At 48.3% G+C, this 27,829-nt stretch overlaps 2 protein-coding genes across 3 annotated transcripts in view; one reads left to right on the top strand and one right to left on the bottom strand.

Annotated features, from left to right (window-relative positions):
- Nrde2 (NRDE-2, necessary for RNA interference, domain containing) overlaps window positions 1-9,795 on the top strand; it is a 33,926-nt gene extending 24,131 nt beyond the window's left edge. The window contains exons 10-14 of one of the 2 annotated variants that reach the window (XM_050151504.1): window positions 1,223-1,609; window positions 2,508-3,433; window positions 4,318-4,456; window positions 9,034-9,105; window positions 9,496-9,795. In XM_050151504.1, the coding sequence (XP_050007461.1) occupies window positions 1,223-1,609; window positions 2,508-3,433; window positions 4,318-4,456; window positions 9,034-9,105; window positions 9,496-9,621 (1,650 nt within the window). In that variant the 3' untranslated portion in view covers window positions 9,622-9,795. Of the gene's footprint in view, window positions 1-1,222; window positions 1,610-2,507; window positions 3,434-4,317; window positions 4,457-9,033; window positions 9,106-9,495 lie in introns of those variants that run through there. The other variant, XM_050151505.1, reaches the window with a different exon arrangement.
- A 1,936-nt stretch (window positions 9,796-11,731) lies between these two features.
- Psmc1 (proteasome 26S subunit, ATPase 1) lies at window positions 11,732-25,715 on the bottom strand. Its single transcript, XM_050151506.1, has 11 exons — window positions 25,616-25,715; window positions 22,360-22,413; window positions 21,510-21,606; window positions 20,072-20,196; window positions 19,450-19,635; window positions 19,150-19,278; window positions 18,237-18,333; window positions 15,753-15,942; window positions 14,893-15,044; window positions 13,929-14,083; window positions 11,732-12,080 (listed from the first exon to the last, which is right to left on the bottom strand). The coding sequence occupies exons 1-11, from the start codon at window positions 25,616-25,618 to the stop codon at window positions 11,946-11,948; spliced, it is 1,323 nt and encodes a 440-aa protein (XP_050007463.1). The 5' UTR covers window positions 25,619-25,715; the 3' UTR covers window positions 11,732-11,945.
- Window positions 25,716-27,829: the final 2,114 nt, after the last annotated feature.

Below are 27,829 nucleotides of genomic sequence, written 5' to 3'. Positions count from 1 at the left end.
TACTATTTCTTTTGAGGCAGGGTCTCTCACTGTTTTGATGCCTGGAATTGATCCAGTCTTCACAAGATACCAACTCATTGTTTGGCCTGTGATACGATGTATGTGTATAGAATGAGACTTTCTCAGTGGATGAGGCTCTCGTGACCCTCTCTTGAGGGGGTGGGTTGCTCTTGCCCACTTGCTGCTTGTCACCCGAGCCTACAGGCTGTCCTGTGGCGGTGCTCAGGCAGTGAGAGCTAGTGGATGCTGAAGTGTCAGATGCTGGAGCCTGCAGGCCTCGGTGCTGACAGCGTTTGAGGCCAGGCTCAGAGTAGGGGTGGATCAGAAGATGAGCAGCCTCTGCTGAAACCTCAGCAGGCCTGGTGCGGGGAGCAGAGAGCCTGGGAGCCCCCAAGCCCCTTTGTTGGTTGAACCTCTGGGATGTTTAAAGGGAGGAGGATCATTGTTTGGTGTTTGAGGATTTCAGAGAATTCACAGTCGAGCGGATTTCTGGAGCAGACTGTCTGAGCAACTTCCTGTCATTTTGCATCTTCTCTAAAAAAGCCCAAGGAGGAAAAGCTTTCTGGTCAGTTGGTGGTTCAGCTTGTTGAATCCTGGCCATCCACTTTTATTGTGCTTGGACCTAGTTTCCTCTACCGAGTGGCAGAGAAGCCAGTCCTTGTGAAAGAACCGTGGGCAGGGTAGTGTCCTTGGCTGTGGGTTAAGTAATATATGAAGTCACGTGCAATTAGGCTGCTAATTGCTCTTTACAGTCCTTTGCTTCTGCTGCCCCTCCTCACCTGTACCTGTGCATCTGTCTCTGAGCAGTGTTCTTTTCTGAAGCAGATTTCTAGAAAGAAACAACAAAGAGTGAGTCTCCCACCCTAAACTCAAAGGTCTCTGTAATGGTTGTCTGCCAGCGCAGCTGCCAAGTTCTTTGCTTCTGAAGTGAACGTGGGCCTAGGTTTTCTGTGAGTCCAGCAGGTTGCTTTGGAAGCTGTTGACTTTAGCCTATTGGTCTTTCCCTCCTTCCCAGCACTCCCTGGGTGTGCGCAAATTCTCATGGCACCTTCAGGCTGCGGCTTGCTGTTGTCCAGCCGCTCACGTTGCCTGGGGAGGCCTCTTGATTTTTGTGTTTTGCAGAAAACTTAGCTGCTCATGTTGGGTTAGTACTGTCTGTAAAGAGCCATGAAGCCTGTGACAGCTCTTGAGTCTCATTGGCTGTGTCTTGTCTTGCTTGCAGGTGCTGTTTGATGACATTGGGCAATCTCTGATCAGACTTTCCAGCCCAGATCTTCATTTCCAACTCATTGAGGCCTTTCTGCAGTTCTTGGGCGTGCCTTCCGGTTTTCTTCCTCCAGCCTCCTGCCTTTACCTGGCCATGGACGAGAGCAGCGTTTTTGATAGTGAACTTTATGATGAAAAGCCCTTGACTTACTTCAACCCTTCATTTTCGGGCATTAGCTGTGTTGGCTACATGGAGCAGTTGGGCTGTCCTCGCTGGACCAAAGGTCACAGCCGCGAGGGCGAGGATTTTATCCGCAATGTCTTCCACCTTGTGCTGCCTTTGTTCTCAGGCAAGCAGAAGTCTCAGCTCTGCCTCTCCTGGTTGCGGTATGAGGTTGCCAAGGTAACTGCAGCTGCCTCCTCCCTCATTTCATGTCAGTGTCTCAGGAGATCACTGCAGATGCTTTCCCCCCCCCCCCCCCGGCGTCATTGTCACCACACATGTGAAGGCAGGCAGGCAGGAGACAGTCCAGTGCTTGGTCTGTTGTCGGCGATTATCCAGGCACTTAGTGCTAAGAACCAGCGTCGGCCTAAGCAGGGTTAGAGGATCAGGGGCTCAGGGCAGGAAAATAAGCTGCTTACTCTTGTGCTCTATAGCTGTCAGCCATGCAAGGTGAGGTCCCAGACTCTGCTCTTCCCTCTGCTGGCCAGTATTAATACTGCCTTCTCACAGATAATATGTTCTCAATTCATTTTAAAAAAAATACATATGCTTTGGTAATTCCATACATGTATACAATGTATTTAGATCACATCTACAGAGTCCCCCTATCTCTTCATGAAACCCCCACCCCCACTTCATGTTTTAATATATAAGTCCTAAAACTATCTGCAGCTAACATACACCAGGTTGTATGAAAATTGTGTCTTTGAAAAGTTCCATTCACTGGATGATTGAATCATGAAAAACATGGAAGAGAGATGTGGGGTCCCAGTATATTTCATCGTTTTCAGCCCTCGGTGAGCTCTTGCCTTGGACAAAAGAGCAATGTGGCCTACCTCTTGGAGATAAATATTTGGAGTGGGTTGGGCCTGTCTGTTGGGAATTCAAGTGAAAACCAGGTTGTGTGCATGCTGGCACCTGTGGCCATGGTAAACCCCAATTTCCTTTCTAGTTCAGGGAGCTGGTGTTAGCCAGATTGGACAGGAAGTGTGGGACTGCTGCTTTGGCAGTGCCTCCTCAGCCTGACGGCAAAGGAAGTGCTTGGGGGACCCAGTGTTGTTCTTTTCTTTTGCTATAGGTCATTTGGTGTCTGCACACTAAAAAGAAGCGATTAAAGTCTCAGGGAAAGAACTGCAAAAAACTAGCCAAGAATCTCCTTAAAGAGCCAGAAAACCGCAACAACTTTTGCCTCTGGAAACAGTATGCACACCTGGAGTGGTTGCTTGGCAACATAGAGGATGCCAGAAAAGTGTTTGATACAGCACTCAGCATGGCAGGCAGCAGTGAGCTGAAGGACCGTGAACTCTGTGAACTCAGTCTACTTTATGCCGAGCTGGAGATGGAACTGTCGCCCGACTCCCCAGGAGTGGCCACAGGCCGAGCTGTCCACGTGTTAACCCGGCTGACCGAAAGCAGTCCCTACGGGCCCTACGCTGGGCAGGTCATGGCCACTCAGGTTCTGAAAGCCCGAAAAGCTTATGAACGCGCTTTGCAGGACTGTCTGGGACAGACTTGTGCCTCAGATCCAGCTCCTGCAGAGTCCCTGGACTGCCTGGGGAGCTTGGTCAAATGCTTTATGCTTTTCCAGTATTTGACTGTCGGGATTGATGCTGCTGTGCAGATATATGGACAGGTGTTTGCCAAGCTGAAGGGCTCTGTTCTCCCGGAAGTCCCTGGCCCGGAGGACAGTGCCAGGTCCCAGAGTTTGAGCAGTGTTCTCGAGGCCGTTACCCTGATGCATACCAGTCTGCTGCGATTCCACATGAACAGTAGTGTGTACCCTCTGGCTCCACTTCGAGAGACACTCTCAGAGGCTCTAAAGCTATATCCAGGCAACCAGGTTCTCTGGAGGGCATATATACAGATTCAGAATAAGTCCCACAGTGCTAACAAGACCAGGAGATTCTTGGACGTGGTCACCAGGTCTGCCAGACATTTGGAGCCGTGGCTGTTTGCAATCGAAGCTGAGAAGACGAGGAAAAGACTGGTAGACTCTGTTCAGAGGTAATTGTGCAGTCTCTGCTGGGCCTCACAGGCCTTTAGGGATGGTTTCTGTTCCCAGCCCCTTGTCAGGTCTCAGGCCTGCAGACGCGGACAGGGCACAGGCCCTGCACACCTGCGCGCTGCTCTAGATGTTTCCGCTAACAGACTGAAAAGTGAGAGAGGCACTTAGGAAGGAACCACTGGTAACCGTTCCTGCACCAGGCCTGGACCTGACCCTTGTTTCTGGTGTACTGAGATGTAATGAGAGCACTGTGCTGTCAGCCATGAACTCTAGAGTTTAGACTCGTCACCTGGGTGACTTTGGGTAAGCACTTCATCTCTTGGACAGTTTCCGCTTCTGTCAAATGAGAATTGTGGAAGAACTGACCTCATGGTCCTCTCAGGTCCCGTGCTCTGAGCTTGTGGCTGCATTAATTGAGTGGTACCATGCTCCACATGCCGTCTTTGACATAGCTAAAGGTCGTCCTGGAAACATGTAGACCAGGAGTCGTGTTTCTGGAATATGTGCTGCTGCTTCACGTTGGGCATACACGTTAGGATTGCTCTTAAAGATACCTCATTTTGCTTGGGTTTTGTTTATTCCGTTGATAGTTTCTTCACTCCCTCTGAGTCTTGTCTACTTTAAATTGAAAGACCTTTTTCTGTCCCCAAGGAGGACTTTGCATTCTGATTACAGGTGGGTTTGTGTACGATTCCTGGGCAGGCTCAGCATAGTACAGGAACAGCTCTGGCCAGTGCCTGTGCTCCAGTCACACCTGGGCACAGTGCTTCCCTGAGAGACTGATGGGTAGGTGGTGCTGACCTTTGTCGTTGCTGGTCTGTCTTCCTGCTGTGGTGTTGGGAATAGAATTTGTCTTAGAATGACCTGAATTCTTTCCTTGCAGAGTAGGTGGTAGAGAGGTCCACGCCACCATCCCAGAGACCGGCCTTACGCATCGGATCAGGAACTTGTTTGAAAATGCAATTCGGAGCGACAAGGGCAGCCAGTGCCCCCTTCTGTGGAGGATGTATTTGAAGTTTTTGGTAAGAAAACATTTTTTGACACTCTTGTTTTGCCAAAGCCCTGTGTCTGAATTTATGAGCAGGACAGATGCAGCTGTGTGTAGCCCCTGCCTGGAGAGGAGAGCCTGTTGTCACCTCTCACTTTGGCGCTGGTTAATCTTTATTGAGCCCGGTTGAGTAGTGTCCTCTCCTTCAACATACCTGGAGAATGGAATTCAGGAGTAGTTACTGGGCTTCTGTTTTCTCTAAATTGACTTCTTAAAAATTGCAACTTGGAAAATGTCCAGGGCTTTTCTTTTTAAAGAAGCTGATATTCTTGCCACTCGATCATAGAATTTGCTGGTCTTTATTTAATTTTGTTATTAAACAATAAGGTTCAGTCAAGAATATGAAGCTCTGAGTGGGACGTGGGGCTCCACAGCACAGGCCCCAGGTTCAGCCTCAGCACCACTGGAGAGGAAGGCAGGGGAAGACAATCTGGCCTAGCTCTTAGAAGTCACGTGGGTGCCTTTCCGAGGGACCCAGAGGACATGTTACCTAGGACAGCTCGGAGCATGCTGGGAAAATGGGCACATTCTTAGGTCGGAGCTAAGCCAGTCCTCATCACCAGGGGTCGCACCTTTGTCTTCCTGAAGTCTTTTGTGTCTAGATGTGTCCCCGTGGTATGCGCGTGTGTTCATATGTGTTGCATGTGGAGGCCAAATGTTAGCCTTGGGTGCCATTCCTCAGGTCTATTCACTCCCTCCCCCCTTTTTAAAATTGAAATAGGGTCTTTCACTTGGTTTAGAACTTGTCAGATAGACCAGGCTGGCTGGCCTGAGAGCCCCAGATCCCCGTCTCTGCTGCCCCAGGGCTGGTTTAACAAGTCTATGCACCACACTCATTTTCTTTTTGTTTTTTTACACAATGTTCTAGGAATCACTTTACCAGCTGAACTGTGTCCCCAACACTTACAGTACTTCTTTAGAGCCAGAAGCCCAGGTTTATGGCTGACTTCCATGCGGAACAGAGGGTTATATGCAGAAATGGTATTTGTGGTGCGTCCTGATTTGACTGCCTGGCAGCCTGGCGCAGCTAGCAGGAGAATCTGGTTTTAGACAGACCTCTCCCTGACTTGCCTGTCTCCCTCAGTCTTTCCAAGCCAAGGAAGGAGCTTTAGAGTGAGCAGGGGCACCTGTGCATTCACCAGTTTCATGTCCCCAGTGTTCAGATGAACAAAGGGAAAGGTCAGTTGACAGAATTTTTACTGAGACTGCAACGAGCCAGCTTTGCTGCTGTTGCCTTGAAAGGTCTGGCCCTTAAGGAATCTGTATCTTTGATGAGGTTGTGTAAAGCAAGGACTGATTAGAGCAGTGACATGGCCGGGCCGTTCCCGAGGCAGCTGGGTAGGCTCCTAGCACTCTGCTAATTAACTACAGGAAAAAGGACAAAAAAGCTCAATTACAAGTTGCGGTCAGCAAGTGGGGGGTTTGGGAGAGACTGCTGTGACAGGCCACCGGAGGGAGGCTTGTTTGTATACTGGGGCCTCTGGGTGGTGTGTAGACATGCAGTCTGTTAGTTTTCCCCTGCAGAAATATTGAGGACAACAAAGCCTACTGTTGCTTGAATCAGACAGCAGCTAAGTTTTCCTACGTAAGTTGGCAGATGGCAGCCTCAGTTTGAGGGACGTTCCAGCTGTTACTCTGTGCACATCAGCACTTTGAGCCCAGCTGCTGGTGTTGAGAAAGTGACGGTTTCGTCCATGACTCTGGTTGTGTTCCTACATAGCAGCGAAGGACATCTGAGTAGATTGCCAGTCAGCCATTATGTGACCAGCTGTGGCATTTCCGGGCTGTCCCCATTAGAATCTCTTTACCTTCCATGTAGTTTGCTGTTAATCTCTTGTCTGTCCATAGGTCTTAGGCCATTTAGAAAGGCCTTCATTTTCAAGGCTGGTGGGAGAGGAAGACTGCATGGGGATGAACCCCTCCCGAGCCTCAGTCTCACCTCAGGAGGTCACACAGGCAGTACTAGAGAGAGGCGGCTCTTACATCTGGGGAGGGCGATTCCAGTTTATGTGAGTGGCTTAAAAATGACATGAGCAGGGCTGGAGAGATGGCTCAGAGGTTAAGAACACTGATTTCTCTTCCTGAGGTCCTGAGTTCAATTCCCAGCAACCACATGGTGGCTCACAACCATCTGTAATGAGATCTGGTGCCCTCTTCTGGCAAGCAGGCATACATGCAGACAGAACACTATACATAATAAATAAAAATCTTTAAAAAAAAAATTAAAAAAAAAATGACATGAGCAAACAGATAGTAGTTAGATGCGTGTGTTTTGAGGTAAGGGTCAAATTTCGCAAAAGCCTGAAGGCTTTGTCTTTTTATTTTTTGAGAGCTGTTGTGTCCACCATCTGAAGGCACACATCAGCTTGGAAGGTACGAAAATGCCAAAGCAGGCGATTATTAAACTCTAGTTAGCTTCTGCAGAAGGTCCTGGCTGGCCTGGTGGTAGCTGCCCCCTGTGGAGAGCAGACCTCGTGTGAGTGCTGGTTCCTGAGCTAGAAGGTGAAGCCTCTGTGTAAGCTCTCCTTCCTCTGCACCAGAATGACTCAGACACTCAGAGACAGGGGTAGTGTGCCAAGCCAGGTCCATCTATTTTTTCCCATCCACAGTTTTTCTAAAGAGAAATTACCAACTGAGTAGACTGAGCAAGGAAATGGGAGGTGCACACTTCCAATCAGCCTCCCTAGGATGGGGATTCGGGCTATTCACAGGGTAAAGAAACACGGGGGACATGCTGCATGGGAAAGGTGATGCATTGTCTGCACTGTGCAGTCAGACCTCACCATTCTCCTCGGGATGCTGTTCTCAATATGCGGAAGTGTGGCCTCCTGATGTCCAAGGTCACACTAGTAATGAAGAGCCATGGCCGTACCAAAAATGGCTTTCGAGCCGGGCGGTGGTGTGCACCTTTAATTCTAGCACTCAGGAGGTAGAGACAGGCTCTGTGAGTTTGAGACCAGCCTGGTCTACAGAGCTAGTTCCAGGACAGGCTCCAAAACCACAGAGAAACCCTGTCTCGAAAAACCAAAAAAAAGAAGAAAAAAAATGGCTTTCGAGCCCCTAAACAGTAACTTGGCAACACATCAGAAGTGCTGTCTGTAGCTACACTAGTAGGAGACTGATAACACAGTCAGCTGTGGGACTCACAGAACTGGTGACTTAAAGCCAACTGAAAACAGGCACTGGTGTGGCGACAGGCCAGCTGCAGTCGGTGGCAGGTCATCATTAAAGCTGGGGTCCTGACCTCCAGGTCTAGGAGATCGTTTGATAGCTGCATGTTGGAGAAGGGCTCTCCCATCCTCAAAGGATGTTTTTGAGCAGCAAAACATCCACATTTACAGTAGTAAGCCCTTCCTTTAGTGAACGCTTGGTGCAAGACTGTGTTCACTAGTCAAGGCTGTGGCTTTGGAGCAGCTCCCTTCTTTGTTAGCTGTACTTCCTTTGGTTTGCACAGAGGCTGCAAGTGCTCTGGGATGTTCTTGGTCTGCCTATAGAGACATGGTTTCCTAGGTACAATACTGTGGGGTAACAGGGAGCTCTGGGAAGGACGGGCTGACCCTAGCATGTTTCTATGAGCAAGGACTCAGTGGACATGAAGAAGGTAGGGTCAGAAGATGCGGGTAGCGTCCAGGAGAAACTGTTCTAAGAGGGGCAGGTACATGCAAGGCCACGCCTTAGAGTTTGACATCATGGAAGGCAGGCTCTCCTGACTCTGGGTCCTACCACACCTGATCTGGGAAGGCAGCTTCCTGTGGTGACTTAGGAAGAAAATACCAGAGAGAGTTACTATTTGTGAGGCTAGCTTCCTTGTGCCTGGGCTTACTGGGGTTCAGGATTAGCTGTCCATGACTGAGAAAGTGCAGTAACAACATCATTTTCTTCTTCCAATAAAAGAAAAAAACAAAGGCTTCCACTTAGTACACACACACACACACACACACCAGTTCCAGGAGATCCAGTAGAGCAGCGTAGATGAGAGCTGTAGAGAGGCCAACATCAGGCTACCTCTAAGGCAGAGTGGCCTCTAGGCTCTGACAGAAACTTTTAATAAGCAGTGGGCAAATTTGCCTTTGAATCTTGATTTATTGTTTTACTTTAGTCTTCTTACTTAGTCCAGGCTGGTTTAGGATGTCATCCTCCTGCCTCAGCCTCCCTATGTGGATGTGCCATCGTTCTTGTCTTGAAGGCCTTTCAGAGAAATGATGTATTACCCAGGAGTCCTGGTTATTTCTCTCTGAAGGTAATTTTCACAAAATGGCAGATCATTTTCCATGCTTATGAAGTCATCAGCCTCACCTCATGGACCTGTCTCGTCCTAAACACTGTCACCAACACCTAGACACAAGGCTTCAGAAGTTAGCAGTGTTGAATGATCCAACACAGCCGTGGCCTAGAGCATTCTCTGGCACCTGGGAGCCATCCCACGGTTGTCAAGATGGTGTCAGCCCACACAGACCAGCTTTGGTATCTGAGGGCAGGTGCAGACTGCACTGTAGCCTCAGCCTCCCTGCCTCCACTACCCACCTTAAACCATCTCTCTCCCTAACTTAGGTTTCCTTAGGAAACAAGGAGAGAAGCAAAGGTGTGTTCTACAAGGCCCTCCAGAGCTGTCCCTGGGCAAAGGTAAGCTTTCAATTTAAACACAGGGCTGTCTTCAGCTTCTCACGGACCTTCCTGCGGGCCTCTGCCCAGAGGTGTTAGGGTATGGCCTTGCAGGGCAGTGCTGTAACCCAAAGGCTTTTCCTAGTGACAGTGTCCTGAGATGGGGCTCCATGGGGTTAGCTGCTTTCCCAACATTCTCCTGCAGTGCCCAGATGACGAGCTGTTGGGAAACCAAACAGGGTGAGCTGTAGTGCTGCCAACCCTGCTAGCCACGTACAGTGAGGGCTTCACTCTGTATCTGCTGCCATTTGTGGTTTCCTCTGGACATGCTGAGCGGGGCAGGGACTCGCTGGGACCCTCCTTGACTTTGTTCCATGCTTATGGCCAGTGTTGGTCTTTCTCTGCTGCTAGGTGCTGTACATGGATGCCATGGAGTACTTCCCAGATGAGCTGCAGGAGATCCTGGATGTGATGACTGAGAAGGAGCTTCGTGTACGCCTGCCCCTGGAGGAGCTGGAGCTACTGCTGGAGGACTAGTCAACCTCCGTAGAACAGAGCGAGCGAGGACAGTGGGGCCCAGGAGAGCCCCCGCTGTGCAAGGGCTTTCTCCACTGTTTGGGTGGGGTTTGGACTTACTGTTTTATACATATTATATATGTGATCAACCATGTACAGATGGAGCCAGGCCAATGATAAACCTTTTATGGTTGAGATGTGTGCAGCTTCTTATTCCTTCTGCTCAACCCCGTTCAGTCGACACTGGCCTGTCGCACAGCATGTGTTTATGATCCTGGGTTAGGCCTCTGACCCCAGCCACAGGCCTGGCTATTTGACATTGAGACCTCCTCCCGCTTTCCCTGGGCTGGTAACCATCCAGCACGGTAGATGGTTAAGTGTTTCCTGTCTTGCTCTGGTGACCAGTAACGTTTACAAGGGCCTTTGGGTTTGCCTGGCACTGCTCAGAATTTGCCTTCTATCAGAATCCAGGTGCCCATGTGCTCAGCAGGCAGGGTACCACCACCCTCTGCAGGAAGCTAGAGCAGGCTGAACTATGACCACAGCTGCTTCTAGTTCACTTTTTTTTTTTATTTTAAGCTGTACGGAGAGCTCTGTAGCACAGCTTTTCCAGTCTTGGTCTTCCACACTCTCGCCAGGTGGCATCCTCAGTGCTAAATTTTGCTGCTGTGTAGTGTCTCATAGGCAGAGGATCATTGAGAATTTAATGCCAACCTGGCCAACACAAGTTCAGATCCAGCCTGGGCTCCAAGTTCTTAACAAAAATAAACAATTTCAAATAGCTGGGCAGTGTAGGTGCAGGCACTCAGGAGGCAGAGGCAGGTGGTTCTCTGAGTTCAAGGCCAGTCTGGTCTGGCTACACAAAGAAACCCTGTGTTTAAAACAAAATCAAGAATACCAAATAAAGTGGGTTATCTGAGCAGGCCCAGTATGGTCTGAAAGTCCAAGGGGGATAGCCGCAGGAAGATGGAGAGGCCTGGGGTACTGGAGTAAGAGGCCTCTACAAGCTGCAAAAGGTCCTCGAGTGACAGCACGTGCTGGCCTCTGCCAGCGGCTACAAGGAGCTGAATTCTTGGACCTCAAGGCAACTGGTTCACCACTTGAGCTTCCAGAAAAGAGTGCAGTGGATACCAAGGTTATAGCTTTCTGAGTGGCCTTTTGACCTGTAAACTGAGATAATTTGTGTAGTTTAAACTAAGGCATGGTGGCTTCAGAAAAGGAATACGTCTTCTCTGCACAGGCCACCTGCCACCTGATGGCTTTGAGGAACCGTCTGTTAAGAAAGAAAATACGACGTGCTATGGTTTCTGAACCTGGAACCAAGGCAGGCACCAACGGGCTTAGATCATTCACTGATTATTTCTTTTAGAGCTCCTCAGCTTCATGGGAACATGTATTGCCCACTGTGGAGCCCTGCAGTCCAGAGAGCAAAGCGGTCTCTGAGAACACAGCCACATTAACATAGCCTTTACTAGTCCTGGCACTGGCTTTGGAGACATGAAGTGGGGGGCAGGGCTGTGGTTGCCAATAAGCTTCCCTAGTGCAGGATCCCCCCTCTGCTGCAGGGAGCTACAGGTGTGCAGCCAGACAGCTGTGAAGTGTTGCTGATGCTGACGACTCCTGTCAACCTGACAGATGCTAGAATCATTCGGAAGACAGAACTTCAACCAAGGAAATGCCTCCCCTCCATCAGACTGGACTACAAGCAAATCTGTTGGGTATTTTCTTCCTTTCTTTTTTTGATTTTTTGAGACAGGGTGTCTCTGCTTAGCTTTGGAACCTGTCCTGGAACTCGCTCTGTAGAGCAGGCTGGCCTCAAACTCACAGAGATCCGCCTGCCCCTGCTCCCCAAGTTCTGGGAGGACATTTGTGCCATCACCACCTGGCATGGGCATTTTCTTCATAAACAATTTATGTGGGAGGGCCCAGCCCATAATGAGTGGTACCATCCCTAGGCAGGTGGTCCTGGGTCTAGAAGCAAGCAGACCGAGCCAGGGAGCAGCCTCCTCCAGGGCTTGTTTCAGGTCCTGTCTCCAGGTTCCTGACTTGCCATCTGGACTGTAAGCTTGAGATGAAATAAACTCCTGCCCCCACCCCCAGGTTGTTTTGGTCATGGTCTTCGGCACAGCAGTAGAAAGCAAACCAGACAACCCTTTATTGGGAGCAGAGAGCACAACACGATGACTGACCACACACAGAGACACCTGGTGGGCACCCTGCACAGCATCCTTCCAGACAGGCTGTCTACTAGCAAACTCACTGGGAAATGGATTCCTTGGGCAGCTTCCCATCCTCCCCAGGGGGTACGGGGAACTCACTAACTTCCCTGAAGGAACTGTGGGTCGCTAGAGATACAGCCCCTCAGGGGTGCCTTCTTGTTTTTTATAAAGAACATTCTCTTTAGATTTTTTGAAGTCTTCATTTGTAACTTTCATTCTGCGTTCCCGCAGGGCCATCAGGCCAGCTTCTGTACAGATTGCCTGAAAGAAAGAAGAGTAGGAGCCAGGCATGATGGGCATCAAGGCCTTAATCCCAGGTCAGTCTGATCCAGTTCCAGGACAGCCAGGGCTACACAGAGAAACCCTGTCTCAAAAAACCAAACCAAACTAAACCAAGTCAAAGAAGAACAGTATGTTAGCCTGAAACGCTTATTTTTATCTTTTGGAATCCAGAGACATATTTTGAAATAAAGTATAAGACAGACTAAACACAAGTTGCTCATTTGGGAACAGGTTATTTTTTTAAATGTCTCATGCATCATAATTTCTAAAAGAATCTGAGATGTATAAACTGGGAAGATTTTAAGGGAGTCTACTGGCCCAGGGACCTGGGGTTCTGAGCTGTGGCTCAGGTTCTGACAGCTGTTGTGGTTTGGTAAATCCTCGTAGCTTCACTTTCATTAAAGGTACTTCTAGGAGGTGGAGAAAGTGACCCGCCAAAGGCAGGGAGTAGCGTGTGTGTCTATTTCATTTACTTACAGTGAAACACATTCCCATTAGCTATGCTGGCGAACAGTAATCATCCTAATGTGTTTTCTTGCCAAAATGTCAAACAAGAGCCCTTGTAACGCATACATTAAGACAATCCCGGGCACTGGGGAGATGGCTTAGGAGTTAAGAGTGCATGCTGCTCTTGCAGAGGACTGAGTTTGGTACCCACTCTGGGCCCACGACTGTAACTCCCCGTACTCGGATGCCCTTTTGTAGCCTCTGCAGTACCTATGCTCCTGTGCACATTCCTCCCCCACATAACTAAAAATTTAAAAAACAAAACTCCCCCCCCCCAATTCCTAAACAAACAAACTAGCAAAGTGAGAATTCCACAATCCTGGCACTGAAAGTTGTTGTGGAAATGGCCATCAGATTATTTACATGGTTCAACCAAAAAGTGGCTGTGTATGAGGATGGGAAAGGTCAGCCATGTAGATTTAGGTGGTGGGCATATAGGCATACACATGCTGGTGTCACAACTTTTCTGAATGCTTGAAAAACTTTAATAAAAGTTCATGTAGTACAATTAAAAAGCATTTTTTAATGAAAAAAAAAAACCCCACTAAACTAAGCTATTTACCCTACTTCTGCAGGACCGATGCTAATGCCCTCGGTGTAGGCACTGGCCCAGAAAAGCACTTGTGTGCCTCTTCTACCTGACCAAGGCACCCACAGAGGAGCACACTCTGCCCCACATTCATTGCTCACAGGCCTTGACAGAACGACTGGGCAGCAGGAAAACCGCTATTAACTCATATTTACTTTGTTTTGTTTTGTTTTGCGAGACAGGGTTTCTCTGTAACTTTGGTGCCTGTCCCGGAACTAGCTCTTGTAGACCAGGCTGGCGTCGAACTCCCAGAGATCCACCTGCCTCTGCCTCCTGAGTGCTGGGATTAAAGGCGCGCGCCACCACCTCCCGGCCTTTTTTTTTTTTGGCAACAAAATCAACAGGTAAAATCAAGTAGTCCATCAATACAAGGTGGGAGTAAGAACACAATGTGGGGGACCCTCTGCAGCTCTGGGGTGACCTTTCCCAGCGTGCACTTCCCTGACAGGACTAAAGGAAACGTCTCACTTAAAAGATCAGGTCACTCAGGCCTGGTACAGTGGGTGGTAAGCTTAATGTTAGTGACTGATTCTTGTGAGTTCACAGGGGTGGGATCATTTACTTCATGGAGGAATGTATTAAATGGCTTCTAATAAAAAGCACATCTTCCATTTGGATGCAGTATTAAACCCACAAATGGCTGTGATAGTAAAAGTTAGGCATCCACCCCTAGAGTTTGCAGTCCTTCCTACCAGGCCAATTCCCAGAAGCAAGCCTACCCAGGTACTCACCTTAATGTCGGCCCCAGACAGGTCATCCTTTGCCATGATCAAGTCATCCAAGGTTACGTCATCAGCCAGGGTCATCCTGCTTGTGTGAATCTGAAAGATCCGCTTCTTGGTCTTCTCGTCAGGCAGGGGGAACTCGATCTTCCTGTCAATGCGGCCTGCAGGTACAGAGCTTTCAGCGGCTTCCATCCAGACCCAGACTTGGCTCCCATCAGGCCTCAGCCCACCCCACAGGCATCAGGTGATGATGTGGGAGTGATACCCCAACATTTACTCCTATGCTTCCTGAACAACTGCATCTGAATTCACCCCACTTGAACCCCAATTTGATACCTTCAGGAATAAACAGGGACATCTCGAATGGCATTAGTGCCCTACCTTAGAAACATTACAAAAGCTAACAGCACACATGGCTTCCAGTGCCCCCTGGATGTAAAGATAAGCTACGCCTAGGACTCTTTAGGGATGAAAGCAAGTGCTCGAGTCTGGGAAGGAAAACATGAACAGTGCAAACCTAGACTGCGAAGGGCCAGGCTGCAGAGCATCCCCCTCCTAGCCAGGATCTCCAGGAGAGAGACTTGAACTCGTGCGTCCATGGGGAGAGGACGACTTCGGGCACCTATCACTTGTTTTCTGAGATTAGGGGCTCTCACTTGGAGCTTGCCAAAAGCAGCTTGCTAGGCAAGGAGGCTGGCCAGTGAGCCCACTATCTGTCTCTACCTCCCCAGCGTGGGGGTCACAGTTGCAAACCATCCACCTTTACATGTGGTTCTGCAGACCAAATTCAGGCCCTCCTGTTGATCGTCAGGCATTTTTCTGATTAGGCTATCTCTCCAATCAAGGAGACGTGTTTTTCGTAAATTATGGTGTACCATGGTATAACACCCCCCACCCCCAAAGCACATTTCAATCACAAACCCATTAATTTTCCACAAGGGAAAAAAAAAAAAAAACAGCAAAATTTGACCTGGTCTGATAAGGGCTGGATCCAAAGTTTCTATTCGGTTTGTGGCCATGATGACTTTTACATCTCCCCGTGAATCAAATCCATCCAGCTGGTTCAGCAGCTCCAACATTGTCCGCTGAATTTCTCTCTCACCTCCAGAGTTTGAATCATATCTTTGGAAAAAAGAGAATTGAAGACCCAGCCATTCTGTTACAAGATCAGGTACAGTGAACATGTAGCATGGAACTCAATGTTCTTTTCTCGGCCCGAAGGCCACTCCCTATCACTCTGGCAAAACAGCATCGGCACCCATGCTTTGGTCAGGACTTTCCTCTAAAGTTTACATCTAACAATGGCCACTGCAATGGATGAGTGGTTAATGCCTTCTGAAAGGGCTGGCGGGAGCCGGCACAGGCCCCTTTTCTCCGCTGTTGTGTTCAATGTTGGAAGACTGAGGACAAGCATAATCCCAGACAGAAGCAGCCGTGAGCAGACACTGATGTTAGATCCTGGTTTTAGACGTCACGGCCCAGAACAGAGGGGAAACAAGCTTTTGCCTTTTTAACTCCCCCTGCCGGGTGTTTTGTTTGCAGCAGCACAGATGAAGACACTTTTCAACTATTACAGATCATGTATCTGCACAGCCTCAACTGCCACCGTTTTTCCTGTCTCCCTGTTGGCCCAACCTACTAACTGGAGGGCAGAGACTACCATTATTATAGCAAGTCCCTGGAGTCTGGATGGCACTGGCTCCATCCATGTGCCATGACACGGTGGTTTCCAGACACTGCCTGGGTGGGTGTTTAGGCCCATGGAGGTCAGAGAGCAAAGTATACAGGAAGGCCTAGCACTGTTCATCTCAACAGTTCAAGCAAGTTTACCTTTTGGTCCCAATGGCATCAATTTCATCAATAAACACAATGGATGGTGCATGTTCTTCAGCAACTCGGAACAGCTCCCGGACGAGCTTGGGCCCGTCGCCTAGGTACTTCTGAATAAGCTCTGAGCCAACCACTCTCAAGAAAGTGGCTGAGGTTTGGTTAGCTACGGCTTTGGCCAGTAACGTTTTACCTATTTTAGAAAAAAAGAGTAGAGCAAAGGAGAAAGCCATGTAAGTGCTGCTAAGAACCCTCACCCTAATGGACAGACACACACCCCAGCAGCTGTCTGGTGCTCTGCTCTCCCAATCTTACTACATACTGTGACTACTTTGAACTCTCCTGAAAGTCATGATAATGTCAGCAAATACCTTTTACTTGGTTATTTTTTTACATTTAAACTGTGTGTGTTGTGCGTGTGTGGAGCATGTGCCATCGAGCACATGTGGAGGGAGGACAGCTTTACTGAGGCCATCCCTTCTTCCACCTTCATACGGGTTCTGATGACCACACTCAGGCTGCCAGGCTTGTGCAGCAGGAACCTTTATCACCGAGCGTTTCTGTGCCCTACTAGGTTATCTGTACACCACTAAAGCAGTGGCTCGCCATGGGTCACACACTGGCTGTCCTGCATAGCACATGTTTACATTACAATTCTTAACAGTAGCAAAATTAAAGATATGACATAGGAACAAAATAGTTTTATGGTTGGGGGTCATCACAACACGAGGAACTGCATTAAGGGTTGCAGCACTAGGAAAGCTGAGAGCCATGGCCCTAAACAATCACGATAATTACCTACAGAAGGAACAGCTCTGCACTAGCAATTTAACAGTCTGTTTTTTTCTGAAGGGGAGCTTTTTCCTGGGTCCCTTCTAAGTTGTATATAAATTTAACAACCAGACATGGTGGTAAAGGCCTAGAATCTGGCATTTGGGAGGTAGAGGCAGGATTAGAAGTTGAATGTCATCCTGAGCCATACAGTGACTTCAAAGCCAGCTTGGCCTTTATGAGGCCCTATGTCAAAACAAATAAACAAACAAAAAAAACTTGACCCATCCAACCCAGTATTAAAGACCAAATAAACTCCGATGAAACCATCAGTGATAAAATATTCTGGGAATCCTAGGCCTGACCCTGGGACACAAAGCAGCTTCCAGCACAGGCCACAGCAAGGCGGTACTGGGGGAGCTTGTGAGTGGCCAAAATACTGGAAGACCAGTCAGTGGAGCCCACAGATGTGAGGTCTGTGGTATGTCTTTCCCAAGGAGGGGGGAGGGGGACAGGTCCTCGATGGATTTCAAATAGTGCTTCCAGTGTTTCTAGTCCCTGCTAGTTTTCTTTCAGGTCACACACACACACACACACACACACACACACACACACACACACACACACACACATGAGTTCTCAACCTTGGTTGACTGTGTACACTGAATCCACTTTGGGAGCTCTAAGCAATGTGGTCCCAAGACCAGTCACCAGAGTGCTCAGTTCAAGGCTTGTAGAGCTGTTGAGACCGTGGCCTTTTGAAAGTGAGTGAGGAGGGCTGGCTGTTGGCTCAGGGTGCTGAGGCAGAACTGGTACAATTCTGGACAATGACTGAGGGCCAGGCTTTGTGACAACATGTGGTGATGATGCGCTCCTTGGTCATGGGGAGAATGGCAGGTGAGAAGTCCCAAACAGGACAGTACATACAGGGTAGGGCCTTTCGAGAGGATGAGATCTTAGTGTCCAAAAGCAGCCAAGGAAACCTGCCAGGTTACAGCGAATCACCAACACCCTCCACCTCCTCCCCCCCAGCCTGCCCACTCATGACCGCAGTGTCCACATCTCACCATTACATGCTGGTGGGTCAGCACTGCAGCTGCAGCCCTGCACCAGCTCAATGCTCTGTGGCCCTGGGCTCACCATCGGCCTCTCTGTAGCTTTACCTTGTCATGAGATGAAGCAGAGTGGCGTCTTGCAGCTTCAGGCTTCTGGGGAAGGGACCTCTCAGTCCCTTGGTAGTTGTTAACAAGGGTCAGTTAGAACTCAACGCCAGTTCTCAACAAATGACCACTCTTGCTCTAATAATGTGTAGAGTAACCAACTGCTAAGTATTGGTCTCCACAGCTTAGGACAACTGACTGCAACGAATTAAATGTGTATGCACACTTATCATCATCCAACAAATACTTAGTACTGCTGCACCAGTATACATAGACCTGATCCAAACACCCTGGAATAACTGAGTGCCATCTCCACTGCAGGTCTGATGTTTGGCCATGTTCCAATGTGTGCATGCCTTTGAGGCCAGGACGAGCATGATCAATCAAGGCTGAGAACTTGTTTATGTTGTGTGTAAGGGGTGGTACTGGTTTGCTGGCCAGAACCTGTGGTATTCAGCATGTTCCAACTCCTCCCCCCCCAGCCGCAGAGTTAAACTAAGGAACTGTGGTGTCCTCTATCTCGCCAGTGATGTGTCTAGTGTCTAGCATGGCATACCTGTTCCTGGCGGACCATAGAGAATGACCCCCTTAGGGGGCTTTATTCCCATCTCCTCATAATACTCAGGATGGGTAAGAGGAAGCTCCACAGATTCCTAAAGAGAAGAAACATTTGGTAAAAATCAAAGTCTAACTGAAGTTATTAGCACGATTTGACATGAAAAAATCTTGCTTTCCACAAAAATAAGCAGGGCTCCTATAAGGAACGCACCTGACTGCCACTTGGGCTAGGCACGCTGAGAAGGAATGCATCTCATTGAAGGTTTTATTGCCTCCCTTCTGAGCCATGCTGTTTCCATTTTTCTTTTCCAGAAGTTAGCCTTAAGCATTATTTAAGTCATTCTGGAGCAAAGCTAAGACTGAAGAAAGTTAAAACTCACCCTTTTCGATTAAATTACAGCTAGAACCTGGAAAGACATCCTGACGGCTGTTCCCACCTAGGGTATTATTACATTATGTGCTTAGCTCAGCTATTTGAGAGGTCAGCAGTGGACATCTGTGGAGCCCTGACTGACCTCCCTAGGGAAAGCAAGCAGAGAGCTGGCCCACAGTCACGGGATAACCACCTCTCCCCAGGTTCCAAGACCACACAGGCACAGGATTTTGTCCTAGGTGCCAGTACCTGTGCAAGCCTGTGTAAGTACACACACCTCTATACAACAGCACATGTCAGCACACCTAGGAACATCACACCCTCACACAAAACAACACTGAATATGCAAAGTGTTAAAATGCTGCAGGACTATCAGTTTACTGTGACGTCAGTTCCTAACAGTACAGAAATCATAGATTCACAGCTGGAATGAGTCAATCAAGAAAAACAAATATGCAAAACAACTCCAAAGCATCCTAGACATGACAGCTATAAGAAACCAAGAAGTCTGGAAACCCAGAGCTGGTCCCTGCCATACCTTAATTTCCTGGATTTGGTTGTCCAGGCCCCCAATATCGGCATAGGTCTCCTGGGGGGCCTTTTCCACCTTCATCACTGTGACCAGGGGATCTGTGTCATCCATTAGCACCCCTATCACGGCATGCACCTGCAAAGGATCAAGGCGTACCATGTGATCAGGAGGTCCCTTCACCCTGTTTATGACAAGCAGTAGCAGTCAGACTGTCTTTCTCTCCTGGTGATCTACTTCTGGGACAAACAGCCAGGTCTAAGAGGAAGAACATACTCTTCTGGGTTTCCTTAAAGACCAGCAACTCACCTTGTGGTTGAGCAGGACTGAACAGCCTGGCTCCAGCAGATCCTTGTCCACAAATGACAGGATGCTGACGTAGTGTTCTGAGCCCACAGATGTGGACACAATGGCGTGATTATCATCAATGATCTCTTCCAAGGTTCCTACAGACATGGGAGTACCCCTGAGATCATCCACTTTTGATCTTTCCTCCTACATAGTAAACCAGGAAGGAAAAGCACATTAGCTCTCAGGGCAGGTGATCCGTTTGTCTGCTAGTCACAAAGCAGCAGAGCTTGCTTCTTCATGGATTCGTTCCTGTTCTGTGGATGTGCATCTGTGTGCGCGCACATGGCCCCAGAGGGCTCTGGGTGGTTCTCTAGCCTCTGCTGCCTAGCTTGCTGTAGGGTGCCAGGACTACAGATGCCGCTTCTCCTGGACTTTTGCCTCTTCGCAAGGGTAACCTGGTTTCCAGGGTGCACAGCCAGTGCTCTTACCTGCTGTGCCACCTCCCTGGCCCAGAGCCACTGATGCTTTTAAAAGCTAGCCAGTAAGAGGCCTGCCTGTTCAACTACGTGAATCCCGCCTGCTGCCCTCTAAATCGTACTCATGTGGTATAGAAGACAGTCATGGAAACTTCTTCACTCACCTCTTGCTTTTCTTCCAACGGTTTCATCTGCTCCTGATTTCTGATGAACTCTTCCTCCATGAGAAGATAGTCTTTTATTCTCTCCAACTTCAGCAGCTTCAGGCGGCACTGAGTGTGAGGCGTTACTGGAATTAAAACATAGGGCTTAATTTAAGGAACCTAAAAACTGACAACCAAGTTTTACTTTATCTCATCAGAAAGCCAGTAAGGACCTGAAGTGCAGGGCTGGCAGCATGGCTCAGTGGTTAGAGTGCTTGCTGCTAAGCCTGAGGACCCGACTCTGTCCCTCAGACTCACAGTGGAAGGACAGAACTGAGTCCTGTCAGCTGTGCTGTGACCTCCACATGCTCACAACTGCGTCTGAGTGTGCATGCATGCACACACATGTACACACACTCTGTGATAAAGGAGATGAAAAGATGGCTAGCAGTTAGGAGCATTTGCTGCTTTTCCAGAGGACCTGGGCTCAGTTCTGAGTGTCCATATGGCAGCTCACACAGTGCTTGGCACACACACAGTGCACATATACACAGGCACACAAAACACTCATACACACAAATCTTAAAAAAAGAAAAAAACCCCAAACTAATAAAGAGTAAACATAAGTTCAGACATGACCCAAATTTCGATATTGAAACACTTCATTTTACAGAATGAAAATGTTTCCGGGCCTGGATTTGTACTTTAAACTGTGGGGCACAGTTAATCCCAGTCCCCAGGAAGCTAGGCAAGGGGGTCGTGAGCCTAAGGACAGCACAACTGAGACCATGTCTCACAGCAGACAGGGCCATTGAGATAAAGGCTCTGGGTAAAGGCACTTGCTGTGAGGCCCAATGACCTCAGTTCCACCCCCAGAAAAGTGACAGGAGAGAACCAACTCCCAAAAGTTGTCCTTTGACCTTTACACGCACACTGCAGCATGTGCGTGTGCCCCCTGTAAAATAATAAAATTTAACAAAGCAACAAATGATTTACATTTTTAATACCTCAGTGGGGCTGGCTATTTAAAGACAGTGAATGGAATTTCTTTCTTTCTTTCTTTCTTTCTTTCTTTCTTTCTTTCTTTCTTTCTTTCTTTCTTTCTTTCTTTTTTTTTTTTGAAAAAGGGTCTCTATGTAGCCCTGGCTGGTCTGGACCTCAGTGACCTTTATCCGCTTGTCTCTGCCTCCTGAATGTTAGGATTAAAGGCATGCACCACAGTGCACTGTGAATGGGATCTCTTAGCATGAGACAAACTCATATAATATTGCATTTTAAGAAAAACTATAACTTGTACACCAATGTAGTGGAAGGCACCACATGAGCTAAGTAGAATGGGGTTAAATAGCCCACACTAATGCTTCAGTCTCCTGAGACTTCCTACCTCCCCTTTATGTCCACGTGACATGCAGAGTAGTTTCCTGGGAGCTGGGAAGAGAGCAGGGGACAAGGTCCTTACCCAGTGGCAGTTTGCTGGCAGCATCTGGTCCCTTTGTTTTCTTCTTCTTTTTCCCCACTCTAGTTGGGACAGGAGGTTCATATTTCTTTTTCTTGTCCTTGAGTTTTTAGAAGAATAGGAAAAAGAAGTCACATGGAAATCATAAAATGCACATTTATTTCTGTATCATTACCATCTATTTCTAGGGGTAAAAATGTTGCCATCTTTTAGGATATTTAAAATAATTGTCCTTTTTATTAATACTTTAAAAAAATAAATTATATTATTTCCCCTTTCTCTTTCATCCCTCCAATCCCTGTCACCCCCATTCCTTACACTGATGGCCTCTTTGATTACTGTGACATGTATGAACACAACCCGCTGACTCTGTAAAATCACTGTCTTTTAAAAAGCAGATCACACATTCTTGCACTCCAAGGTTTAGCTGCACTGAGCAAATGTGATCTCTTTAGAGAGATGGCAGAGACTCAGAAGTTTTCCAGAAGTAGAGAGAGGTCAGCACTGAGTTACCTGCCTGAAGTCTGAGTACGGTGAGGCCCTTCTCACACCCAGCCTGTTACACACACAGGTGAGGCCCTTCTCACACCCAGCCTGTTACACACGCAGGTGAGGCCCTTCTCACACTCAGGCAATCTACTGTAAACCTTCCACGATGTTCACACTTTAGAAACCATTACCTCAGGCTAATATGCTTCTCAAAAACAGGAAGCAGCTGCTCCATCTGTATTCTGGGTTATTGAAATAACTACCACATCACTTTGATTTTTAAAGTTTGTGGCTCTAGAACTCACTGAGACCTAATGGCGGCGGCCACAGCGTGATCAGATCACGTAAGTATCTTCTTACTTACCTTGTCATCCTTCTTGCCACCCCCAGGACCATGGCCACCACTCTGACTCTGACCCTGTTTAGAAAAAGAGAAGAAAACAGAAATTCAGAATACAATCACTTCATAAGAACCCTACGGCTACTATGATTCTAAAACACAGCACTCCCCACTGTGACACTTGGAAACCCACGTGCCTTGCAGCCCAGGTATGCCCTCAGTGTGGAGAGATTCTGCAAATAACCCAACTCTCAGAACCGAGAACCATTCTATGATGTGGCTGTCACTAAGGAGGCTGACAGTCAGGGACCACTCCTCTGAACCAGGACATTCTCTAATATAAACTCCATCTCAGACTTCAGGAAAGCTGTCGCACATACTCCACAGCCACTTATCTCTCCAGAAGACTTTCAACAGCAACTACCGTGCTCCGGTCACGACAACCTGGCTTCTACACAAGTTTCTCTTCCCCACCTGAAAAGCTCTCACCTGAAGGCGTTACTTAACTTATGAAAAGCTCACTGGGATTTCTGATTTGAAAACTGCTTAACACAGGGCAATGACTCAAACTGAGGTACTTTAAATGTCAGTGCACATGTGGGTGCATGTGTGCATGCCAGAGCACACATGTGGAAGCCAGAGGACTTGTGGGTCCCAGAGATAAAACTCCAGTTGTCAGGCTTAACGTCAAATGTCATCTCATCAGCCAATGGTGGTGTTTTAAAGATGAGTAACAATGAAGTTACTGACCAAAGAAGCTATTCAGGCCCCAACCAACCCTAGGCAGGCACTGCTAACTAATAAACTGGCAGTTTCATTATCAAGACACAGGGTTACTGAGTAGAATTAATGTCAAACATATCCCACCACACTCAAGGTTCTTAAATCTTTGTGTTTTACTCTGACTGTAGTTAAGGGCTGAAAAGAGACTCTGGGAAACAGTTCTGCTGAAATAGGATGTACAAGTCAGAGCCTTCAACTTGTTTTCTAGGGAACTTTGCTCATGACTGGGCGACCAGCGCCTGGGAGATATCTATTACGGGCCTAACTCTGTGCTAGCTATTTTTCCTTCACGGCCATTAATTCAACACAATCCCAAGACAGGTAGGTCCAAGCCTGAAAGCGTTGTCTGTGGAATCTGAATTCTGGCCCCATCACTACAGACTGTGGCTGTGGTTAAGTCAGGTTTCTCCACTGAGCTTTGGTGTCCTTAAGTGGATGACAATAGCCCCTTCCCCTCCTGCTGAAGATGAATACAGCAAATATGCCCTTAGCACTTCTAGGAATTAAGTTCTAGTGATAGACTACTGGGTCAGGAGTCTAACTGCCACTGTGGCTTCACGGGTGTTGGTCCAAAGCCTGGCTGCATTCCTCATACTTCTCTCTCCCCACCCCACGCCCATTCTCTTCCTGTTCATGCCTTCTGCAGCCTCCCAAGAGAGAGCTAGTACCCTTGAAAATAATCAGTTTGTGGGGGAATATTATTGAGGTGTTTTGTTTATGTTGCATTTGTTTAACTCTGTGAAGCTGTGTTACTGTGCCTGTCTAAAACACCTGATGGTCTAATAAAGAGCTGAATGGCCTTTAGCGAGGCAGGAGAGAGGAACAGGAGGGGCTGGCAGGCAGAGAGGATAAATATGAGAAATCTGGGTGAGAGAAAGATCTGGGAAAGAGAGAGAAAACAGGACTTCAGGGACCAGCCACGGAGTAAGAAGAAAAGAAAAGGTATACAGGAATAGAGAAACATAAAAGCCCTGAGGCGAAAGACAGATGGGATAATTTAAGTTAAGAAAAGCTGGAAAGCAAACAAACTAAAACAAAACAAAGAATGCAAGCTAAGGCTGGGCAGACATTCAGAACCAAGAATAAGTGCCCGAGTGTGATTTATTTGGGAGCTGGGTGATGGGCCTCCCGAAAGCCCATGAAAGCAAAACCAACCGGCAGCAATCAGCTAATCTGTCAGTCCTCCTCAAAGCCACCAGTGGCTCTGTACTGTCCTTAGCTCAGCATGCCTAGCCTTCGTCTACCTGGCTACACCTAGCAGTCCCAGGCTCACCTCAAACCTTTCCAGTCCGGCTCCAGCGGATGACAGTTTCCTCACCTCTGGGACATCTTACATGTCTCTCAGTCTCAAAGAAGAGCTGCACCTTTAATAAAGCTCAGCTAAATATGCTGGGCAGAGCACTAAGCATTCTTGGATTATTATCTCATTTGATTTTAACAAGATTTCTTAAAAGTGGTTGTGTGTGTGTTGGGGGGGGGGTCCCAGCATACCAGAAGATGGTGTTAGATTTCCTGGAGCTGGGGTTACTGGCGGTTGTGAGCATCCTGGCACGGGTTCTGGGGACAGAACCTGGGTCCTCTGGAAGTGCAGCAAGTGCTCTTAACCCTTTCCCCATATAAAGAGACTAAGGTCCAGAGAGGTTAAAGGACTTGCACATTGTCACAAAGCTTGTTAGATAGAAAGGCAGAAATCACTCTAGGGTGTTTCTTAACTGCTCTAGAAAAGACAGGACCTGTGTTCCACCAATGGCCACTTGACTGCATTTCAGTTTCCTCACTAAAACGGGGCTGTTTTAAAAAATAACTACGGAAAAATGTCCGTCGCACGTTCAGAATACTTTTCAGGACCTTTGTGTGTTCTGGCCTTTGCAGCTCAGGCTGACCTCAAGGCTGTCTCAAGTTCTTGGCATCTTCTGATCCTTCTGCCCGGCCCCTGCTTCGCTTAGATATTAGCACGGATAACTCCCCTACTCCCTCAATCTAGGCTTCGACTCAGATTTCACACCCTCGGGGGTCCTTCGCTGACACCCCCAAAAAACAGCCACTTCTCACAACACAGCCCACACCGCTGGCTGGCCCGGCCCTGCCCGATCCTGCTCCCCGACGTGTTTACTGTCTCTCTCCACTAGAATGGAAGCGCCATGGAGGCGGCGACGTCGTCAACCGTGCTCGCCCGTTACCCTCACCGCCTAGACCGGACTCCGGCTCGACAAACCAAACGGGAGAGCACCGAGTCGTCGGCGGGTTAATTCGACGCTGGTTCCGGGGTTCAGTCACTGCCACCCGGCGTCGGCCAGGCTGCCCCGCTCGGCTCCCAGCAGGTCCATCCCCGGGATTCCGCGGGGCGCCGTCCGTTCCGCCCGTGTCCACTGGGGAGCACGCAGCGCTCCGCCCCGCCCCGCCCCACGTCCGTCGAGGGGCCCAAGCGTGGGCCGCGTCGTCTCGTCCTCCCGCCTTCGGTGCCCGCGACCACCCGCCGAATCCCTTAGTCACTCACCATCTTTCTCCAGTCGTCCGAGCCGCCACCGCCGGAAGTGCATCCACCAAAAACGACCCCGTCAGAAGCGGAAGTGACTAAGAAAAACTACGGAAGCCTATGAGGACCAACTCCTTCGCAGGCGCAGTTGCGCGCGAAGGTTTGGTACCGGGATTGGTTAAACACTTGGGGGCTGAACTTAAAAATAGTTTACTTGAGGGAATTCTAAATAGCTACTGTTGGGCTATTGTCAGTAACTTAAGACAATGATCTTTATTGTCTTTGGGCAATTTTGAAAATTCAAAAAAAATTATGCAAAAATTATTACCGGAAAGAAGTTTTAGCCCCAAGAACTGAAATGGTAAAGTTGATGTGTGCACAACATTTAAGTTCTTCTTTAGTTTCTGGAATTTGCTAAATCTCCTGAAAATGCTAAAGTTATCTAAACTTGCGAGATCCGGCTCCCCCACCCCCCCATGACAAGTGATGACGACGCTGGCAAATACTGTGTTAAAATTACCTTTGAGGTGCTGGAGAGAGGGCTCAGCAGTGGTAAGCTGGGGACTCAGGTGGCAGCTGAGAACCCTCTGTAACTCCCGTGCCGTGGGATCTGTCGCCCCCTTCAGGCCTCATCATGCACTGCAGTCACATGGTGCTTGTAATAAATGCAGGCAAACACTCATAAATCTGTAAAAACATTTAAAAAATTATTCATCTGTCAGTATTGGGAACGTTTATTATTGATGTATCCATGGTGACATCATGAAAATATCAACTACCCTTTCTACAGAAATTTCCATTAACAGGTACCCAAGACCTTGCCTTGTGTGATCGCAGCCAAAAACAAAAGAGTATGTTCTAGAAGGAAAGTCTCTAAGCCACCAAGAGCATGAGCAGAGAACATTTGGAAAACTGAATTCTAGGCCTAAGTCCTAAGAGACCAGGGTGTTTTATAATGAAAATTTTCAGAGGAGAAATACATTCTTCCCCTCCCCCGGCAACATAATGTTTTTACTAATTGTTTGGGAATTTCATACACGAATCCTGATCCCATTTGGGTCCTATTCCTCCCAGGTCCACCCTCCCATCCTTGTGCCCCCCCAACACACCTCGTGCAATTTGTGTTGCCCGCATACTCATTGGAGCACGGTCAGACTCCCAGTGGCCAGCTCCTTAAAGGACACCACCGAGTCCTTCCCCACCGCTGCCAGAAGCCATCAGCTGGGAAGAGCTACACTTTAGCGTTTTTATCACGGTTGTTAAGGACTCTTCCATAGCCTCATGTCTGGACTGGAGAAACTCGTTCTTGACACTGTCCCTGCACTGGCTGCAGAGAAGAAAGCAGGACATTGGGGCTGGAGAGGTGGCTCAAGGGTGAGGAACACCTGCCGTTCTTGCGAGGTTAGTCCCAACACTCATAATGGGGTGGCTCATGGCTTCCCGTAACTCCAATTCCAGGGGATCCCATGCCCTCTTTGGACATCGAGGGGACCTGCAAGCATGTGGCACGTAAACTCACACATGCAAAGTAGATAAAAAAAATTTTAAAAAGAGACAGAGTCCCAGTGAGATTCGGGAGGGACACCCGGGACACCCGCCCAGCTTGGGACCCCGGCCAGGTGTTAAGCGTTACTATTAATTAGTGCTATTAGTGTTAGTGAAAAGCTCTTTAAGTTATTAATGTAAGTGTTCCTTATGTTTTTTTTTTCCTAAATGAGGAGAGAGTTTGGGGGAGAGGAAATCTGACTCCCCAATTAGCAGTCTTTGGACTCTGTCTTGGTGACCTGGCTGCTTTGACCAAAAGGACTGTTAGCCAAAGAGCCAGCATCTTGGGTGTTTTGAATACTCCACAGACACCTTGAGAAAACGATACACAATTACAGTTGATTGCCTTGGTTGTTTCAAACGCTTTGTACGGGGCTTTTTGCTATTACCTCGATGAATTCCAGATGACATTTCCACCTAGGCCAGTTGGGGCTCATTTTCCCTGATGGTCTAGCAGAGGGGCTGCTGTAAGAGGAACGTTAAAGAGGCAAGGTGATTGGTGCAAACACAAGTCTTCATCAGCACACGAGGTGTATTCTGATGCTCTAATCTCCTTCTCTGCCTATGCATACTGGTTGCTCCAAACTTGCTCATTGAGTTGACTTGTCCACACTCCCCTGTGCTGCTGCCCAGGATGTTGTAACATTAGGCTCAATAAAAGTCTTCCTTTGAGTGGTCTTTTCTTGCCTG

This window comes from Alexandromys fortis, unplaced genomic scaffold, assembly GCF_014885135.2.
Source record: "Alexandromys fortis isolate MF-2015 unplaced genomic scaffold, M_Fortis_MF-2015_v1.1 scaffold_63, whole genome shotgun sequence".
Classification (NCBI taxonomy): Eukaryota; Metazoa; Chordata; class Mammalia; order Rodentia; family Cricetidae; genus Alexandromys; species Alexandromys fortis.
This window is presented reverse-complemented; position numbering and strand designations above follow the sequence as displayed.

Coding starts and splice junctions, on each gene's coding strand:
- Psmc1 (XM_050151506.1), bottom strand. Junction 19,279..19,449: donor CAGTCCTGCTCAACCACAAG/GTGAGTTGCTGG, acceptor GATCCTTTGCAG/GTGCATGCCGTGATAGGGGT. Junction 14,084..14,892: donor TCCAGCCCTTATCAGACCAG/GTCAAATTTTGC, acceptor CTGTACCTGCAG/GCCGCATTGACAGGAAGATC.